Genomic DNA, 21,526 nt, shown 5'->3' with positions numbered 1-21,526 from the left:
CAGTAAAAGCGACAGTAGTAGATTTATTGTAAGCCATGATGTGTGGCCATCTGAGAGTTTTTATTTATTTTTTTTAAGGACCTGTCATAATGTGTAATGTAGGCTGAGTGAAGATCCGATGATCTTGACAAAGTCTAAATTATGTGATAATTATTACTAACAAAAAAAATCTTCTGTTGTGGAAATACAGATTGTTCGTTTCCTTTTTGCCCAAAATATATTTTTAGTCTCAAATGAAAGAATGGAAATTTCCTTCATATTGACACATGGTGCGTAAAAAGATCTTGATCGCTCCTTGGATGTCTCTTGGTTAAAACACAGGTGTTGTCTCCTTTTGTCTCTCGGGTAATGGGTCATTTGCATCTGTCCTGGAGGACACAGCTGAGGGGTTATATATAACCATTAACGCCCGAAAGCCACTTGTCTGATTTGTCACTTGCTTCTAATTTTGGCCCCAGGAGGAAGAGGAAGAGGCCGAAGGAAAACCAAGTGATGCAGAAAGCTCGGAGTCTTCCGATGATGAAAAGGGATGGGTCGAAGAGGTCAGGAAACAGCGCAAACTCATACGCCAAGAGGAAAGATCCAAGAGGCAGGAAAGGGAGATTGAGGAGCGCCAGGCAGCCCCCAAGCCTCAGTTCTATGAGATAAAAGCCGGGGAGGAGTTCAGAAGCTTCCAGGATGCTGCCAAAAAGCAGAAGATGATTAGGTAGGTGGATGAGACACGTGGCGGACAGGTACGACCTCAGGGTCTAGTCTCCTATATGGGGGATACAAGCAATGTGTGGAGGAACACTTATGTTTCTCCTGGAAAAGATTGGTCAGAGATGCAGGAAAGTTGTTCTATTAAAGGGAATCTGTCACCTCTTTTTTGAGATATCATATAATGATATCATTCCATTGTGTGTCACATAAGGATTCTCTCAGTACTTTTGCTTCCCCCTGACCCCGCACCTTTCATGCATAAATACCTTTTTTATATCGGTTCAGATGTATGTAAACTGCCACAGTCCGGTCCGATGGGCGGGGCTTATTCACCTTCTCCCCCCTCCCTGTCTTGCTCTACGCATTTCTTCTTGTGTAGAGCAAGACAGGTGGGGGGGAGCAGGTGAATAAGCCCCGCCCATCGGACCGGACTGTGGCAGTTTACATACATCTGAACCGATATAAAAAAGGTATTTATGCATGAAAGGTGCGGGGTCAGGGGGAAGCAAAAGTACTAAGAGAATCCTTATGTGACACACAATGGAATGATATTATATGATATCTCAAAAAAGAGGTGACAGATTCCCTTTAATGTTGCTCATATGAAAGGTTCCTTTAAGTAGATTAATGGTTCCACAGTAGATATTAGCTGCCTTTATCAAAGGGTTTGTACCAAGAGAAGTTGTCTCTAGTGATGAGCAAACGTGCCTGGATGAGGTGTTATCTGAGCATGCTCAGGTGCTAACCCAGTGTCGGAAAATATGTTTGCGTTCCGATGGCTGCATGTCTGGTGGCTGTTAGACATCTGTAACACATGCAGGGATTTCCTGTTTGTTTAGGCAATTCCTGCATGTGTTGTGGCTGTTGAACAGCCGTGAGACATGCAGGTGCGGGGTCTCGGAACATATTTTTCGAGCACACCGAAGATACTCAAGCACACCTTATCCCAGCACATTTACTCATCACTAGTTGTCTATCGACAGGATTATAGATAACTTTTTGATCACTGGGAACTCTCCTGATCCCAAAAGCCAGGCCTTTAAAGAGGAGTGCAGGACGATTATGTGCCTCTCGACTCCATTCATTCTCTATGGGACGAGTACATATGACCCCAAGTTATAAGTTTTCCCCAATCCTATTGATAGGGGATACTGTATTCACTTGGTGTACCCCTTTTAAATGTGATCAGAAGTAATTACTATTTGAATGAACATTAAGGTTATCTATCTTTTCTCATAAAATAGCTATGCCGAAACCTCTTTCTTAGATCTGTTTTGTCCGGTTCCTTCTTTATTCCTCCAAGAAATGTATACAGATATTGACAACTGTTCATCCCCATTTCCCTTGTTAATAGGGAGCGCTCCTACAGACCCTGAGACTTGTCAAGGGGATCAGTAATGCCATGAGAAATGGCACAATGCAGAGGCCCAAGAAAAAAAATGTTCCTGAATTATTTCATGTGGGAATTCGAGTATTAAATCTTGAGAGGGAAAACCCAGGAAAAAAACTTACCGTATACGAAACTACTGACAATGTGTTCTGTCACTTGGCTCTTGTACTCTCCAACAGATTGTACCTGTCACTACTTTAGGGTGATCACTTGGTCACTCATCCAGGTTTCACAGACCTACAAGTTACTCTATGTGGCTGCAGACTTGTGAATCCTCACATCGCGCACACTGAGCACTGTGAGGATTCTCCGGTGCTGGCTCAGGGAGCGGTGAATTGAGCATGGAACATGTCTAGTCTAAATGTAGCCAGAAATATGCAAAGCGCATACTTGCGGTCACATGAACAGACTCCTGGCTCTGGTATCGGACAATCCTCAAAGCGCGCATTGCATTGCAGTGTGATGATTCACAAGTCTGCAGTCACTAAGGCCGGACAAACCCTTTTGCCAATTTCCTCCCCACAGACTCGCATATGTATAAAATAGCAAACTGAGCTTTGTGTGCCCTTCCCAGGTTCACCACTGTTTCTCTGCCACTGCCCCGGGATGTGCATCAGTGGTAACGTCACGTCAGAGGCACTGCAGCCAATCATAGAGCTCAGTAACTTGTGCTTGTCACCACTGCAGTTGCTCAAGAGTCTGGAGCAGCAGAGAGGTGATGGCACGACCCAGAAAGGGTAATTAGAGCTCAGTTTGTTATTTTACAAATGGTTTAACCCTGCAGGCAAAAAAATGTGATATGGAGCAGCGTCTTTAACAATATTTGTCTTGCTGCAGATACGACAGTGGGGGGAGGCTCCTGCTGCCTCCTCTTGTATCACAGCCATTTACAGAATAGAGAGGGGGAGGACAGTGGGGGAGGCTCCTGCTGCCTCCAGTTGTATCACAGCCAGATACAGGATAGTGAGGGGGAGGACAGTGGGGGAGGCTCCTGCTGCTTCCAGTTCTATCACAGCCAGATACAGGATAAGGAGGAGGTAGACAGTGGGGGAGGCTCCTGCTGCCTCCAGTTGTATCACAGCCAGATACAGGAAATTGGGGAGGGGGGGGGGAGACAGTGGGGGAGGCTCCTGCCGCCTCCAGTTGTATCACAGCCAGATACAGGACAGCGGGGGGGTATTTATTCTGAAAACTCTGTCTGTTGGATTCTCGAGACCTGCTCCACTCAGCTAAGATGACTTGTTTAGGAGGAGGAATGGGGGACATTTTCCTGGGGACTCAGATGAGATATCTTATATATTTCTCAGCTTTTTATAGTAATATGATCAAACTTAAAATAATCCCTAAACGTTTGCTGAATATATGTCAATAGATAGAACTCTGCTTTCCTGACAGTAGGTAGCTGAACATTTCCTGTTGCCGATATCTTATCGATTGCATCGTTATCACACTTTCACACAATCCTATGACACGCATTGTATGAGTTGCTGGGTAATAATGTGTTCCACCTTCCGATCACGTGATGGGCTTGGTTTCATAGATGACTTCACTGACCCCGTGATGTGGGTGTGTAGAGGTGGAAGTTACAGGCCGCTGCCAGAGACCTCGACCTTATTCCTATGACTGTCCCACAGCCTCGTTCTCCCATCTTTATCACACTCAGCCGATGGCCATTCTCGTGATACAAACTAGAAACGCCGTGGGCACATATGGTGATACGGTGCGGAAAGTGTGGGCGTTGAGAATTGCAACCGTAACGGGGATGAGAAAATACAGCTGCAACACAGTGGAAACGTCTCTTAAATTCCCACTGGGACCTTCATCAGCAGAACTGTTGATGGGCCCACTATCCATTACCAGATCACTCGCTTAGGCTATGTGCACACGTTGCGGATTCTGCTGCGTTTCAGCAGCGTTTTTGGCCCTGCGGAAACGCAGCAGTTCCGCAGACATTATTACTACACCTACCATAGCCCAATATATGGTAGGTGTAGTAATAATATTAGCAAATACCTCCAATTAGAAATGTATAGTTCTTCTGATTAGCTATGTCACTTACCCCATGTGCAGGGTATTACATTAGCTTAGGTATCCATGGTTACAACCACTAACAACTGTCATTATGAGTGGTCGTAACCATGGATATCTAAGCTACCGTAATGCCCTGTAAATGGGGTAAACAACATGGTGAATCAGAAGAACTGTACTACGTATCTAATTGAAGGTATGATAATAACTTCCACATATTGGGAGTAGGATCTTGGAGACGGGAATACCTCTTTAATAACTTTTAAAGTCATCGTAAATTCAGTGCTTCCTTGTCCAATGCTAAAATGTTGTTGTTTTTTTTTGTTTTTTTTGTTTTTTTTTAAATCTGAGACATGATCTCTTTTCACCACACCGGTGGATCCAGCACAGGCTGCTCGGGAAGCCTGCAGTGGTTTTGGAAGCGATGTCTTCATCACCTGATTATCAACAGGACCACTAAAACCTGTGATTGGTTGCAGCAGTCAGTGCGTCATAAGAGAAAGATCTAATGATATATTCTACTAATTTTTACCTGACTGCTGCAGATAATGACAGGTTTCAGCAGCCTTGTTGATGACTGGACAGCACAGACCTTCGTTCGTAACAGCCTGGACTAGACCTACCGTACTTGGCTCTCTAGAAAGAAGCAGCAAAACCATTAGAAGCCAAAAACCACAAGTCCTTTTGCAGCGCCATCTTTCTAATGGAATGGGCTCTTTTTTTTTTTTTTTTTTTTTAGCTATAAATAATTAGTAAAATAGTTTAACATTTTAGACTGGCTGATTTCTACAGCCTCTACGTATCTCTTTATCCAGAAGGAGCAAGGTCTGTAATTTTTTTTATATCTTTTTCTGAATTATCAGAGATGAACTCTTGAGCTTTGATGGTTTGGGAGATGAGAGATGATTACAGACTCTTCCATCAGAGGAGCTCACTGACTGATTCATTAGTGACTCATTCTGCAGCCCAGTATGTGCAGTAATACATAGAGGCCAATTGATCTAAATTTTTTCTGAAACACTATTTTAAAAAAAATAATTTGCAGTCAAAAACACCGACATTATGTAAAATTGCCCTCAAGGTGTCCATAACCTTTCCAGGCAGCATCTTGTGATCTTCTGCTGCAGTTATTCCCATACCGTAAAATGATGACCGACCCTGAAATAAACGGTGCGTGGGCGGCTCCCGGTCAGCGCCTCTTGGTGTTCGGCTGCTGAGGCGGACAAATTGTGCTCTTTGTCTCTTCTCCCGTCTGAGTGATGTGGAAGCGAGCAGGAGGAGAGCGGACGTCTGAACGGGAATTCATGAGGACAGAGAGCATTTCATAAATGATTGAGCGGGGAAAACAATGAGATGGCATAAAGCAGACACGGCCAATAGGAGGCGCACAGTAAGAGGCCGACAGGCGTACCTGCTGGGAAATCTAAAGGATTTAACCCCCATCCTCCGATCTGCACTCATGTGACGCGTCCAATAATTTAATATTCATGGTGAAAATGCAGATGCAAATCGATCATCTGCGCTGATCTGACCTGATTTTTCGAAACTCCCATAGAAGAGAATTACTTTTTTAATGTATTTATTTCACACATTTTATATAGCACCATTAATTCCACAGTGCTCTAGAAATATTACTGTCCCCATCAGGTCTCACAAACTAAATTTCCATATGTCTTAGTATTGTGGGAGGAAATACGAGAACCCAGAGGAATCTCGGGAGAACATACAAACCTCTTACAGATGTCCTTGGTGGGATTTGAACCAAGGTCCCCTTGGTGCTACACTGAGCCACTGTGCTGCCCATGAAAGTTAATGGAGAAAGCTACTCCTGTGCAGGCACGATTTATATTCTTGGTCCCATCTATCAGACAGTTATTGCAAAATCAGTAATTGTCAAAAACTCTGCTATATAGTATGTTGTGCTTTTAAAGGCAATCTGTCATCAGGATTTAATAGTCCAAAGTAGATATATGTGCATATAACTCTATCAAACACAACTCCAGCAATACCGTTACATGACCAAGTCCGTTCCTCCATGACTGAGAAATCCGTGTTTGAATTGATATACAAATGAGGCTGAAGTGCTACGGTAGATCTGAAGCCTCTGTCACTCCAACACTATTTCCCACCCAGTGCCTTCTTTTCCTGCTTAAAAGGCTGCTCCTTTGTCATGCATCATAGATGCTGTCAGCCAAGCAGAAGGTTGCAGTGCTAGGCGTGGAATGGAGCTGGAGTGACAGAGGCTTCAGATCTACCATAGCTCTTCAGCCTCACTTGCACGTCAAATCAAACACTGATTTCTCAGTAATGGAGGAGCGGCCATATAAAGGTATTGCTGGACTTGTCTTTAAATTTCTACATGCACATATAAATAGTTTGTCAGCAGGATTTCAACCACTCGATTCCCTTTCATATAATCTCCCTGTGATCTGAGGCTTCTGTGCACTCTGCAAAAAAGGTCGTCAAGAATATGGGTGCATTGGCCAAAGGAGGAGGACCTCAGTCTGAGAGCCTTTGCCAGCAACTGATCTCCTGCCATAGTCAGCTTGCAGGCGCGCACAGGAGATGTTTGTACAGGGATTTACCAGGAAAATCCGAGCTCAGGGCACAATGACAGAACGCCTAATCAGTCAGATTGTCTTGGAAGAGGAGAGGATGAGCAAATTGCTCTTAGAAAGTGCAGATTCAGAACTATCTTGCATGTTCCAGTTATTTAGGCACCAGAAAAACAAACCCCCAAGTTCATACATAATCGAAAAGTAGCTTAACACGGAACTCCAGCAGGAAATCCACCACTCAGAGAACGCTGATTATTCCTTTGCTACCAAGGACTGTTCTCTCATGTCTACTGGAATTCCGGTAGATGGGAGGACAACCAGACCTCGTATCTTATCCCATGTACCGGAGGGGTGCAAAAGGGTAGAATATAGCTGGGTAGAATTGCACCCATGTAAACTTTACCTAGTGTCTCTTTGATTTATAAGCCCTCCTCAAATAAGATCTCACGTCAGAGGGGTAAAACGTTTTACTGGCTTGACGTTCCTGAAGTTTACTGAATTGCCAGCGTCTATTGTCTACACCCCTGGACATAACCATTTGATCACAAATATTGACTTGGATGATTTGGAACAAAATACTTTTTAGACTGTTACTCCTGTAGTGCCCGGTCCTGTTAACACTACAGTCTTCTGTGCTTGCGTGTAGCTGGGCAGGGTCATAATGTGAACAGATGCCAGCAAACGGCTTGTCAGCTTGTTTCATGCAACCTCAATGACTAATCGTTTCCTGACCCCCAACACAATTGAAGACTTTCAGAAACAACGATCTAACAAGCCTCCCCCACCCACGCCTTCTCCAGTCATTTTATGCACTCGTTAAGTTTTGTTTTTTTTTCCTCTCCCGATGGCCCAAATTCTTTGAGGTCTTAACACTCTGCTGTCTACAACCACATGATGTCTTCAGACCAACTAACTTCATGCAGCAGGAGAAAATAGCTTGTCTGCTAAACTTTAAGGAATTTTTCCAGTTGATAAAAGTCCCTTGTTCCGATCTCCTGCTATTACTTATCCCCATCCTCAACACATTACAAAATGGTCCGAAATGTCCGCTCTGGCTGAGGCAGATCATGGTGGCAGCTAGTGCTGGTCTGTGAAGGTATTTCCAATGTGTCGAGGTCAGGCCAGGTATCCCAGACCAGCAGTGATCCAATGAGTGGTGGATTTGTGAGGACATGTATAATTTTTGGGAACCCTATCAGTCTCGAGAATGGGGATGCATTGTATAAATGGATCGGTAGAGCACCTGCATGGCCGCCACTTCACTCAATGTCTGTGGCACGGCCAGCGCTGTAGTGGCCTACCATGGACCATACTAGAGACATTGAATATAGCAGTGGTCCCGCATGGAAACCACCACCATGCTTGTGGTCAGTGGCACCTAGAGATGATCAAGAAGATTGGCAGGACTCTGGTCCAGTGGCTACAATGGTAGTCTGTGGCCGCTCACCGCGAACCACCTTCTACCTGCCGACATCCCTTGATTTGTAGACACGGTACTACGTCATTGCTGTGCATGATATTGCATTAGACCAACTAGTCAAATGCATTGTAGGGGATGTCGACAGGTAGGAGGTCCGCAGAGCTTTGGTTGCCGACTTGGCTGGTGGACCACGGTGAAGTGAATCTTTGTTCAACTCTCAAATTCAGAGGAGATGATATTTTAATTATGAGAGAATCTCAAATTGCACAATTATTTTTTTCTTTTTTTTTTTTTTTTGGGGGGGGGGGGGGTTGAGAGGCTTTTTGTTTCGTTTTTAATATTTTTTCTATTTTTTAAAGCCCTCATTTAGCCCCCATCCTTGTACTACAGCAGTGATATTCTAGGTCACGTCGTTGAATGACCTTGGCACAGCAGGGTCATGGATTGTTTTCACATGTTCTCATTGTATCATTTCCGGACATGTCTGATTCTTATTTTTCATTAATTGCAGCGTGACCTACATCTGTACGGTAGCATAGTGCCAATGACGTCTCCTCATTAGGGAAATAGCTGTAACATTGCATAAGGCTTCCCTCTCTGCTCTGATCTGCTGACAGCACTGTCTTATAAAATGCCCATCCCATGAAGTAATGCGGTGCCAGTGTGTCGTAGGTGTAGTGCAGCTCATTCTCGCTCCCAGTTATTGCCTTATAAGTTGCACAAGTAAAGGTTAAATAAATTAATTTCATGGTTCTCCCTGACCTCTGAGAGAACAGAGGGGATTATTTTTCTTGGTGAGTATTATACGTAGTGACAATCAAGCGTGCTGGGATAAGGTGTTATCTGAGCATGCTCCAGTGTTGAGTGTCTTTGGTGTGCTCAAAAAATATGTTCAAGTCTCCGTGGCTGCATGTCTCTGTTCTATAGTCGCAGCACATGTATGTATTGCCTGTTAGACAGTCTCGTCGAAGAGCCGCGGGAAATGCAGCCGCGGAGACTCGAACATATTTTGTCCAGTCCTCTTTTTCTTCAGGAGTTCACTGATCCTCTGCTTGTCGGGGAATGGTGCACTGTTTAAGACTTAATAGTTTGGACCAATGGTATTGGCGCGCTACTGGTCCAAGTGGTGTCCTTTGCTATGCTCTAAGCTTTTCCTCTGCAGCAATGGAGGAGGGCAGGGGCACTGAGGCCAGATCTTGCAAGCGCGCTCTCCTTGACTAGGAGACCTGGCCACCTCTGAAAGCTCTTGAGAATAGAGAGGATTTTTAATAAGGGGTCAATTGCAGAATTGCTCGTTTTCACTGGCACTTTGCAATTTAGAGAAGTTGGCGTTGTAAGATTTAACTTTATTTTGCTTCAAAATGCCATAATTCGGGTTCTTCTTTGCACTCCACCAGACCACCGGTGATTCATCAGAACCGGACTTGCAGCCCAGGAAAAGCCTTTGGTGCACAGGTTCCTGTTCTGATGACTGCTGCATCCCTAATATCAGTGCAAAAAACAACGTTCTCCTGAAAGTCGTAATGTTAATATTGCATGCAATGGTATACCTGTCAACTATCCTAATTCTGTCAGAACAATCCTGTGAACAGGACCTAGAGAGAGGCAGGATTTATACTTGCCCAGCCCAAAAGTGAGCTGCTCCTCTCATTTACGGTTTTCTGAGGAGGAGCTTTTGGCCATGTTAAGTTTGCAGCAAACTGCAGCGGCCATGGTTAATGAATGACACCTGTTTCTGGGAGGAGAAAGGGGACATGTTGTTCTTCTCCTGGTCAAACCTAGTTGGACAAGTACATTATGCTTCAACTCTTGCTTTATGTCATTTAAGGAAAACACTTGAAGACCGTCTGAAGGTGGAAGAGCAGCTCGGAACGCTCAATGTGTCGGACACTGCCGTGGGCAGCAAACGGTTAACGTTCCAGTTGAAGAAGGTAAGAAATGGGTGTCATGGCAAGAGATGGGGCAAATCAATTGGCAGGACCCGGTCCAGTAGCCAGATCGGTCATCTGTGGCCGCCAGACACGAGTCCTGAGAACCACCACCTACCTGCCAGCATCTGCAGCTCAATTTTTGATTGGCCAGCCTAGTGAGCCATCCCAAGATGTTGCATCAGGCTGGTTAATCAAAAGAAGAACCAGAGATGCCGGCGGGTAAGAGGTGATTCAAAAGGCTGCCAAGCAGCAGCCAAGAATTAAATTCCTAGGGCGGTAATTTTTGAAATATGTGACCTTGTTAAATTTGGCAATATTGAGATTGTCTGTTGTTTGAAATTTTGTTCATAAAAATCTATCTGATTTAAATTAAAAAAAAAAAAAATGCTGCTGGACCAGATCTGTCAAACCTGTATGCACCAATCATAGCAATTTAAGAAAATTATTTTAACGGGATTGATGCAGTGAAGTTTTCTGATCAAAAAAGAAAAAAGGCATTCTAATAGCAAAGCGCACTATTACAAATATTCTCTGGAGCCCTGTCTTGGGATCGGAGGGGTCCTAGTGGTCAGTAGCCAGCCACTGATGATGGATAGGATATAAGCTGTTATTTTTGGCCACCTCTGGAACCTCATATGGTCCAGGACTCAATAGGTTTTGTGTTTGGGACTATGCCATACTATCAGGATTGTAAACTGTACTATTCAGTGATAAGTTTCCTCCTTTGGAATCGCCTAGTACAATATTCTGTAATTCCCCACAAGCTGGCGAAGCTCCTGTGTAAGGGGGATGACAGATCCGATGATCAGAGCAGCGATTCCTTCATCTCCGATCTCCTCTGGTGACACGGCTCTCTGACTAAGCTTTGTAGGACTTATATTTAGCTCGCAGGGAATCTGATCAGGCAACAGCCTAGATCTTTTTATAGTTAGCAGGACAAGAGACAACCACAGCTCATCAGTCGGCGTGCCGTCCAAGTCAATGCTAGTCTTGTGTTTCAACCTCAGTTTTGTCCCCTGTTGTGTATCTGGTGCACAAGTGGTAAAAAAATAGCTCCAGGGGGTAATGCTGCCGCTGATGGGGAGACATTTTTCATAGGATTAGAATATTGGGACAGAAAAAGTAAGTGTAAACCTTAGCGACCAATACCTAATAAGTCAACCGCTGTCATTACAAATGTGAGCAGCCTTATAAAGCTGTCCTTGGAGGTAGATTTCTGTACACATCTAAAAGGGTAATAATTTTATTTCTATAGCGCCGACATATTCCGCAGCACTTTACATTTCAGAGGGGACTTGTACAGACGATAGATGTTACAGCATAACAATAATCACATAGATCAGAACAGATGGGGGTCTAATGGATGCCCAATTATGGGCTCAATCACCCATTGTGTGCTTTAGAAGGAAATTGTGATACGTGAAGCTGGCTTTCTACTTGGCCAAGAGAAAGACATGTTGATCCCGGAGAGGGGTGTGGGGGATGACGCACACCCAATCAAGAGAGGGCAGACACACCCAATGGTGAAGGGGGAACTGAGCCACCCAATGGAGATGGGGGGGGTCTGATGCACCTATTGGTGAAGGAAAGGAGTGGTGCATCCAATGGGGATGGGGACTAACGCACCCAATTGAGATGGGGGGGCACGCTCAATGGAAATGAGGGGGAGGGGGAATGCAACGCCTAATGGGTGAGTGGGGAGGGGCTGGCACGCCCGATGGGTGAGTGGGGAGGGGCTGGCACACCCGATGGGTGAGTGGGAAGGGGCTGGCACGCCCGATGGGTGAATGGGAAGGGGCTGGCACGCCCGATGGGTGAATGGGGAGGGGCTGGCACGCCCGATCGGTGAGTGGGGAGGGGCTGGCACGCCCGATGGGTGAGTGGGGGGGCTGGCACACCCAGTGGAGATGGGAGGTGGGGGACTGAGGGACCAGGATGAATTGGAGTGAATAACTCTAAGCACGCTATTATCTACCTGAATGAGACGCCCAGTGAAGGGGAGGGATATATGTGCACGCTATTATGTACACTTACACCATTTTTAATACCTCTCTGGGTGCTTTTTTTCATTATGATTTGTGGATTTTAGAACGCAATATGAATTGACTGGAAGAGAAAAATTGTATGCAATTTGGGCTGACAAGTGCTTGGAGTGGATTTTTGTTTGCTGTGCGATTTATGACAACTGTGACAGCTGCTCCATGTCCGCCACCGACATAAGATCACCACCAAACATGGCGTGGAATATATAAGGAAGCTGTCTTCCATCTGTCGGCACCTTGTGAGATCTGATATGAGTGGATGTGTAGGAGAGCCCATGCATCGGATCTGAAGACTGGACAGATACGTCCTTCTGTCTCCCGAATACATAGCTTTAATTACATATGATTAGTGAGCCCCCCATTATAGTGCTGTTATAAGGGTCTCTGGGGGTCCTGCTTATGATAAATAGATCTATCTGTATTGTATTGTTTGTACCATAAACTACTGTTTGTTGATAGATCATGAAACTCTGTTGTCCATAGCAACCAATCAGAGTGCAGCTTTCATTTTTCAAGAGCAGAGTACAAAATGGATTCTGTGCTGTGATTGGTTGCTATGGGAAACAAAGACACGAAGAGATTTATCGAAAATGGTAAAAAAAAAAAAAAAAAAAGCAGCTTTTCTAGGTGAAAGTAACTATGATTAGTCGCTATTTGGCAACCACTGCACGTTTTCATTTGCACTACTTTTAATCCCCAAAGCAACCAATTTATATGAGACAGTCAGCTAGAATCTGGTTGCTGTGGGCAATACCTCCATATTTTTTTTTTTTTTTTGCGTTTTCTGTATTCTGATTTTTTTTTTTTTTTTGCACAGTCCGAACAACAAAAGAAGAGACAGGAAGCTGAGAAACAACACAGAGAGGAGCGGAAGAAGCTGCGTCGCTCTGCTGGACACTTGAAGAGCAAACCCGCCAAGGGGAGGCCGTTTTAATGAGAGACTTTGAGATTGTCCGGTCACTTACCATTAGAAAGCCGCCCGAACTTTATACTGAATAGTTATGATGTGGGTGGGAATTTGAGACACGTCACCGGCCATACGAGGCAGAATGGCGATCGGGAGGACTGGACACCATAGATGAAGCGCTGTTTGACACAAACGCTTATAAATAAAGCTTCATTTTATTTTGTATTTAATTCTACTTTGGTAACAAGTGCATTTATTCATATCGTTAGCTGATGGCAGCACATTAGCATATTTATGGCCTTTGCTCTGTTCCCGTTTTGTAACATTGAACCTAAATATGAATATTGAAATTAACGATATTTTCTGCAGATTAATCCTAAAACATTTTTGTAGAGATGCTGAGCAGGATAAGAGTTAATCTGCTGATCAGTTCCACTTTTGGCACATGGCCGACTGAAGCTCAGCCCCCTTGGCTAAAAGGCAAAGTTTCACATTTTTTAGTCCTACTACAAACAGGACAGAGGGGGGAGGCTCCTGCTGCAGCCATTAGTTTTACAGCTACACACAGGACAGGAGGAAGAGTGGGACATGGCTGAGCTCCTGAGACACCCAAAATGAAGAAATTGAGAAATCTGCTTTAATTGGTGTATGAGACAAAATAGAATCTTAGAAAAGGAGGAGGAATCGATAGGATATTTTTACAAAATTTTTATCGATCTATGACAGCACCACGAGAGAGGGGATCTGCTCTTCAAGGACAGGAAACCTACAGGCTAAAAAGGGCTGCACCTCTCCCTCACATTAGTTGGTTTCCTGTCCTTGATGGGGAAACTTCTTACAGGCGTATCTGAAGATCTCATCCTTTCCAGGCCTGGCACAGCTTTGGATGAAATTGTGGAGAAAGCTGGCAACATCAAGAAGGGATTCCCTAACCCAGCTTACAAGTGATCCTTCCGGGAGAGAAAGTTTACCCAAAAGAAGCCCTCCAGAGAGCAGTATAGATGGGAGGACCGGAAAAGAAAAGGGTACAGGCTTCATGTTTGGAACCTCCTCCCAGGATAACAAAAAAACGGGCCAATGACTCTTATCCCAGGTGGGGGAGGCTCTCATCCTTCCCTGTCTGTGAAAGAATATCTGGTAGCAGCTGGATTCTTAGTCCAATAAAATCTGGGTTAAAACTAGAGTTCCAGTCAATCCCTCAATGGACATTTGTTGTGACTCCCCCCTCTGCTTTCCTCAAGAGAGCAACGGGCCCTAGAGGCCGAAATTTCAGATCTGGTTCAGAAGGATGTCTTCGTAGAAGGGGAGGGGAGAAGGGATTTTACTTCTCTCTCTTTCTGATTAAAAACCTGGGAGGTTCTTTTACTACTATAATAAATCTGAAAGGCCAAAATACAGATTCCATTTTGAATGATTGAATTCTTAGGAATTTAAAGTCAAAAAATTTTCTTCCCAAATTGTTTCATGGCAGTTTTAGACCTGAAAGATGCTTATTATCATGTGACCATACACACAGAACACCAGAAACACCTCGGGGTAGTAGTAGGCATCGGGAGGGGTGTGGGGGTGTAGTCAAGCACTATCAGCAAAGGTGATTGCAGAGGTTATGGCTCATCTCTGGGAGGACGATGTGTTAATTGTCCCATATCTGGCTGACTTTCTTGTGGTGGGCAATTTGGCACAACATTGTGAAAGCTAGAGGAAGTGATATCTACCTTAAAGCACTTAGGCTGACTGTTGAATCCAAAAAACTCAAGAGTCCCGAAAAAAAGTTTTTAGGGCTCCTATTGAACTCTGAGGTGCAGGAGTGTCCTCTCCCAGACGATAAGATAGAAAAAATTCAGAGTCACGTGTCAAAAGCCTTGAAAGTCCCAACCATGACCCTTAGGAGCACAATGTCCCTCCTAAGTTCTTTGACACTGCAGTCCTGTGGGCCCAGTTCCATTCTAGGATCTTGCAATGGGATGTGTTGGAGAGAGATCTTCCTTAAGGAGCACTTGGAAGGGGGGATGACATTATCCCTAGGGACAATACAGTCCACCCATTGGTGGCTGAGTGTATCTAATCTGTCCAGGGGTATTCCTTGGGTAATTAAAGTTACACATATGTCACCACGGATGCAAGGGTCAAGTGGGGAACTCTAAGAAAGGATATAATGATTCAGGGGGTCTGGACAGTGAACGTGGTAGCACGTTCATCAAACTCAAAGGCGTTATTAGCAGTAGAGCTGGCAGTAAGGAAATTCCTTGTATCTCTACATGGTCATAATTTCAGAATCCTCTCGACAATCAGGTGTCTGTAGCATACTTAAATCAGCAGGTGGGAACCGATCCAGACCCTTGATTGAAGGTGGCGGATCACTTATTCCAACTAGCGAATGGTCATCTCCTTTCTTTGACAGCTCTGCTTATAAAAGGGAAAGAAAACATAAAGGTGGACTTGCTGAGCCACAATCAACAAAGGCAAGGGGAGTGGGAGCTAAATCGGTCCATCTTCACCCAAATAATTCAGATATGGGTCATTCCGAATATAGACCTATTCACTACCAAACTAAACCGAAAAGTGAAAAGGTTCTGTTTCCTAAATGCCAGGGAAGGTCCCCAAGTGATAGATGCCTTCCTGATTCAGTGGGATTTTGACCTGTCATACACCTTTTGACCAGTAGCCCTAATTCTGTTGGTTGTAAGGAAGATCGGGGAAGAAGGTGCAAGGATTGTTTTGATTGCTCCCTTTTAGCCCAGAAGACCATGGTTCTCATAGCTATGGAAAATGTCCATCACCGATCCTTGGGTTCTTCCGGAGATTCCGAATCTCCTCTCACAGGGGTTGGCTCACTATCCACAAGTAGCCAACCTTCATTTAACAGCGTGGAATTTGAGAGGGCTCTGAGAGGTTTTTCTCCTAATCTTATTTCCGCTCTACTTCAGAGTAGGAAGGCAAATACGACAAGACTATATGCTAGAACTTGGAGAATATTTCTAACCCCTTCAGGATCAAAAATAGAGGTAGTGGCGCCAGTGGGTCATATTTTGGTGTTCTTGAAAAAAGGTCTCGAGCTAGGCCTATCCACCAGTACCTTCAAAGTCCAGGTGTAAGCTCTAGGGGCTCTGTATAACTGTGATTTAGCAGGAAATTAATGGGTGGCAAGGTTTATTAGACTCATCTAGATCTAGGCTCATTTTGAGAGAAAAATTGGAGCCATGGGGTTTATTTCTAGTCCTGACTGCCATAACTGAGTTACAGTGTGAGTCCATAGAATCAGCGACTCTTAAGGTTCTTTCTCTTAAAGGGAACCTGTCAGCAGGATTGTGTACAGTAACTTACCTACAATGTCATCTTTCTGGAGAAGAAAAAAAATTACTCAGAGCTGCTACTGCGTAGGTGTGGATTTTGCCATCTTGGAGGAGGATTTTTTTTCTTCTCCAGTAAGATGGCACCACCGATGCATGCGCAGTAGCAACTATCGGATCACAGTTATACTGTATATACCGATAGCTGCTAATGCGCAGCGGGCGCCATTTTCAAATTGATTTTTTTTAGTTTTTCTAGTTGAATAACATCAAGAACATGTATTATTGAAGTATAGGAGTAACCCCGGCACACTAATAACATGAAAGTAAAGTCTTCTCAACGACAGTCTTTAATTGTTGTGATTTTATTGATTGTGAAAAAAAAGGGTGGTGTTACAATCCAAAAAAGGGTGGTGTTACAATCCAACGTTTCAGCTCTACATCTCGAGCTTTCATCAGGGATATGACTAGATCCTTGGTTTTGAGGTGTGTGTATAAGTGATATAGGTTTGCCTTTGTAATCCAGCTGCTGGAACGGTACCTATAGTAACCACGATGTGTAGGGTCAGCACGTGACTCCCGTCCTTGTGTCCTAAATCTAGTCAGGTGTAGAGGAGGCCGGAAGTGCTCTGTAATCCAACTGATGCGAGGGAGACGGGCGCCCTTTTTAGCCTGTATCCTGTGCTGGAAGGGCAAATCCCCCACTCTCGTGCTGTCATGGTTTCCGAAAAATCCCATTACCGGCAAGTAACGAAGTCTTTTTGTGCATCTTTAGTGTTGGTGGGTTTTTTGTTTTCTTTTAATAGTACTATATATATATATATATATATATATATATATATATATATATATATATATATATATATATATATATATACAAAAAAAAAAAACGACCAGCACCTCCAAATGTGAACACGTGCAAGCAGCAAAAACTGCATAATATAGACAAAAAGAATACAGCAGCACATGTGCATGAATTTAGACCATGTGAAAACAAACACATTAAAACCATTCAATTTAGATAATCCTCAAATATTTTTTTCAAAAAAAATTTTTTTTAAACTTACAGTCATGGCCAAAAGTTTTGAGAATGACACAAATATTAATTTTTACAAAGTCTACTGCTTCATTTTTTCTAATGGCAATTTGCATATACTCCAGAATGTTATAAAGAGTGATCAGCTTAACAGCAATTACTTGCAAAGTCAATATTTGCCTAGAAAATGAACTTTATCCCCCAAAACACATTTCAACATCATTGCAGCCCTGCCTTAAAAGGACCACCTAACATCGTTTCAGTGATTGATCTCCAGCCTTGTCCTCATCAACACCCACACCTGTGTTAATGGAGCAATCTGTCATGATTAAGTAAGAATGACACCACTGGACACTTTAAAAGGAGGCTGGTGCTTGGCATCATTGTTTCTCTTCTGTTAACCATGGTTATCTCTAAAGAAACACGTGCAGTCATCATTGCACTGCACAAAAATGGCCTAACAGGGAAGAGTATCGCAGCTAGAAAGATTGCACCTCAGTCAACAATCTATCGCATCATCAAGAACTTCAAGGAGAGAGGTTCCCTTGTTGCCAAAAAGGATCCAGGGCGCCCAAGAAAGACCAGCAAGCGCCAGGACCGTCTTTTAAAAGTGTTTCAGCTGATCGGGCTACCAGCAGTGCAGAGCTTGCTCAGGAATGGCAGCAGGCAGGTGTGAGTGCATCTGCACGCACTGTGAGGCGGAGACTCTTGGAGCAAGACCTGGTCTCAAGGAGGGCAGCAAAGAAGCCACTTCTCTCCAGAAAAAACATCATGGACAGACTGATATTGTGCAAGAGGTACAGGGAGTGGACTGCTGAGGACAGGGGTAAAGTCATTTTCTCTGATGAATCCCCTTTTCGATTGTTTGGGACATCTGGAAAACGGCTTATTTGGAGAAAACGAGGTGAGCGCTACCACCAGTCTTGTCTCATGCCAACTGTCAAGCATCCTGAAACCATTCATGTGTGGGGTTGCTTCTCAGCCAAGGGAATGGGCTCTCTCTCAGTCTTGCCTAAAAACACAGCCATGAATAAAGAATGGTACCAGAATGTCCTCCGAGAGCAACTTCTCCCAACCGTCCAAGAGCAGTTTGGCGATCAACAATGCCTTTTTCAACATGATGGAGCACCTTGCCATAAAGCAAAGGTGATAACTAAATGGCTCAGGGAACAAAACATAGAGATTTTGGGACAATGGCCTGGAAACTCCCCAGATCTTAATCCCATTGAGAACTTGTGGTCAATCATCAAGAGACGGGTGGACAAACAAAAACCTTCAAATTCAGACAAAATAAAAGCATTGATTTTGCAAGAATGGACTGCTGTCAGGATTTGATCCAGAAGTTGATTGAGAGCATGCCAGGGAGAATTGCTGAGGTCCTGAAGAAGAAGGGTCAACACTGCAAATATTGAATGGCTGCATTAACTCATTCTAACTGTCAACATAACATTTTGTTACTCATAATATGATTGCAATTATATTTCTGTACGTGATAAAAACATCTGACAAACACACATAAAAACCAGAGGGCAGCAGATCATGTGAAAATATAATATTTGTGTCATTCTCAAAACTTTTGGCCATGACTGTACAGTAAGATGAAAATGAAGGTTGGTTTTTTTTTTTGGCCTTTTTTTTGTCTATTTAGTTACTGGATGCTGGCTGCCTCCAGTCTGATCTTGCACCCCTCCCATTGGCTTTGCAGGTGTCCACAATCAGCTCTACCTGCCCATAAAGTGTAGGCTTAGCCCGGCAGTGACATGTTTGTCCAAAATTGTAGGCTGGAGGCCCAGAAGTGGCTTATGTATGGTAGAGCAGGGGAGGTCACCTTGCCATGGTTGATGGGCTTACATGAATTGGCCAATCTGTGTACCAAGAACCTTCATTTTCATCTTACTGTATGTTTAACCCCTTAAGCCCCAAGGGTGGTTTGCACGTTAATGACCAGGCCAATTTTTACAATTCTGACCACTGTCCCTTTATGAGGTAATAACTCTGAAACGCTTCCATGGATCCCGGTGATTCTGACACTGTTTTCTTGTGGCATATTGTACTTCATGTTACTGGTAAAATTTCATTCAAATAACTTGCGTTTATTTGTGAAAAAAACAGAAATTTGGCGAAAATTTTTAAAATTTCGCAATTTTCCAACTTTGAATTTTTATGCCCTTAAATCACAGAGATATAGCACACAAAAAACTGAATAAGTAACATTTCCCACATGTTTACTTTACATCAGCACAATTTTGAAACCAAAATTTTTTTTTTGTTAGGAAGTTATAAGGGTTAAAAGTTGACCAGCGATTTCTCATTTTTGCAACACCATTTTATTTTTACGGACCACATCACATTTGAAGCCACTTTGAGGGGTCTATATGATAGAAAATACCCAAAAGTGACACCATTCTAAAAACTGCACCCCTTAAGGTGCTTAAAACCACATTCAAGAAGTTTATTAACCCTTTAGGTGCGTCACAGGAATTTTTTGAATATTTTTAAAAAAATGAACATTTAACTTTTTTTCACTAAAAAAATACTTCAGGTTCAATTTTTTTTAATTTACCAAGGGTAACAGGAGAAATTGGACTGCAAAAGTTATTGTGCAATTTGTCCTGAGTACGCTGATACCTGATATGTGGGGGGAACCACTGTTTCGGCGCATGGCAGACCTCAGCAGGGAAAGAGCGCCATTTGACTTTTTCAATGCAAAATTGGCTGGAATTCAGATCGGACGCCATGTCGTGTTTGGAGAGCCCCTGATGTACCTAAACAGTGGAAACCCCCCAAGTGACCCCATTTTGGAAACTAGACCCCCCAAGGAACTTATCTAGATATGTGGTGAGAACTTTGAACCCACAAGGGCTTCACAGAAGTTTATAACGTACAGTGGTACAATTAAAAAATCATATTTTTTCCACAAAAATGATCTTTTCACCCCCAATTTTTATTTTTCCAAGGGTAACAGGACCCTAAAAGATATTGTGCAATTTGTCCTGAGTGCTCTGATACCCCACATGTAGAGGTAAACCACTATTTGGGGCGCATGGCAGAGCTCGGAAGGGAAGCAGCGCCATTTGACGTTTTTGGCTGGAATTGAGATCGGACACCATGTCGCTTTTGGAAAGCCCCTGATGTACCAAAACAGTAGAAACCCCCCCATAAATGACACCATTTTGGAAACTAGACCCCCCAAGGAACTTATCTAGATGTGTGGTGAGCACTTTGAACCCCCCAGTGCTTCCCAGAAGTTTATAACGACCGGGCGTGAAAATAAAAATATCGTATTTTTTCAACAAACATCATGTTTTAGTACCCATTTTTTTTTATTTTCCCAAGGGTAACAGGATAAATTGGACCCCAAAAGTTGTTGTCCAATTTGTCCTGAGTACGCTGACACCCCATATGTGGGAGAAAACTACTGTATGGGCACACGTCGGGGCTCGGAAGGGAAGTATTGACGTTTTGGAATGCAGACTTTGATGGAATGGTCTGCGGGTGTCATGTTGCCTTTGGAGAGCCCCTAATGTACCTAAACAGTGGAAACCCCCCACAAATGACCCCATTTTGGAAACTAGACCCCCTAAGGAACTTATCTAGATGTGTGGTGAGAACTTTGAACCCCCCAAGGGCTTCACAGAAGTATATAATGCCCAGGCATGAAAATAAAAAAATCGTATTTTTTCCACAAACATGATCAATTAGTCTCCAATTTTTTTATTTTCCCAAGGGTAACAGAAGAAATTGGACCCCAAAAGTTGTTGTCCAATTTTTCCTGAGTACGCTGATACCTCATATGTGGGAGAAAACTACTGTATGGGCACACGTCGGGGCTCGGAAGGGAAGTAGTGACATTTTGGAATGCAGACTTTGATGGATTGGTCTGCGGGTGTCATGTGCGTTTGGAGAGCCCCTGATGTACCTAAACTATTGAAACTCCCCACAAGTGACCCCATTTTGGAAACTAGACCCCCACGGAACTTATCTAGATGTGTGGTGAGCACTTTGAACCCCCAAGTGCTTCACAGAAGTTTATAACGCCTGGGCGTGAAAATAAAAAAAATCATTTTTTTCCACAAAAATGATATTTTTGCCCCCAATTTTTTATTTTCCTAAGGGTAACAGGAGAAATTGGACCCCAAAAATTGTTTTGCAATTTGTCCTGAGTATGCTGATACCCTACATGTGGGGGTAAAACACTGTTTGAGCGCATGGCAGAGCTTGG

The 21,526-nt window shown here is 43.6% G+C and overlaps 1 protein-coding gene across 1 annotated transcript in view; it reads left to right on the top strand.

Annotated features, from left to right (window-relative positions):
• NOL10 (nucleolar protein 10) overlaps positions 1–13,213 on the top strand; it is a 57,241-nt gene extending 44,028 nt beyond the window's left edge. Inside the window, exons 19-21 of the mRNA XM_073568226.1 lie at positions 459–706; positions 9,927–10,029; positions 12,889–13,213. Of these exons, the coding sequence (XP_073424327.1) occupies positions 459–706; positions 9,927–10,029; positions 12,889–13,005 (468 nt within the window). The 3' untranslated portion in view covers positions 13,006–13,213. The remainder of the gene's footprint in view (positions 1–458; positions 707–9,926; positions 10,030–12,888) is intronic.
• The last annotated feature ends 8,313 nt before the right edge of the window (positions 13,214–21,526 follow it).

The sequence above is a fragment of the Dendrobates tinctorius genome, unplaced genomic scaffold (genome assembly GCF_039654945.1).
Source record: "Dendrobates tinctorius isolate UK_male_01 unplaced genomic scaffold, ASM3965494v1 ptg000021l, whole genome shotgun sequence".
Taxonomy (NCBI): domain Eukaryota; kingdom Metazoa; phylum Chordata; class Amphibia; order Anura; family Dendrobatidae; genus Dendrobates; species Dendrobates tinctorius.
Note: the sequence above shows the minus strand (reverse complement) of the source record. Positions and strands in the feature narration are given on the sequence as shown.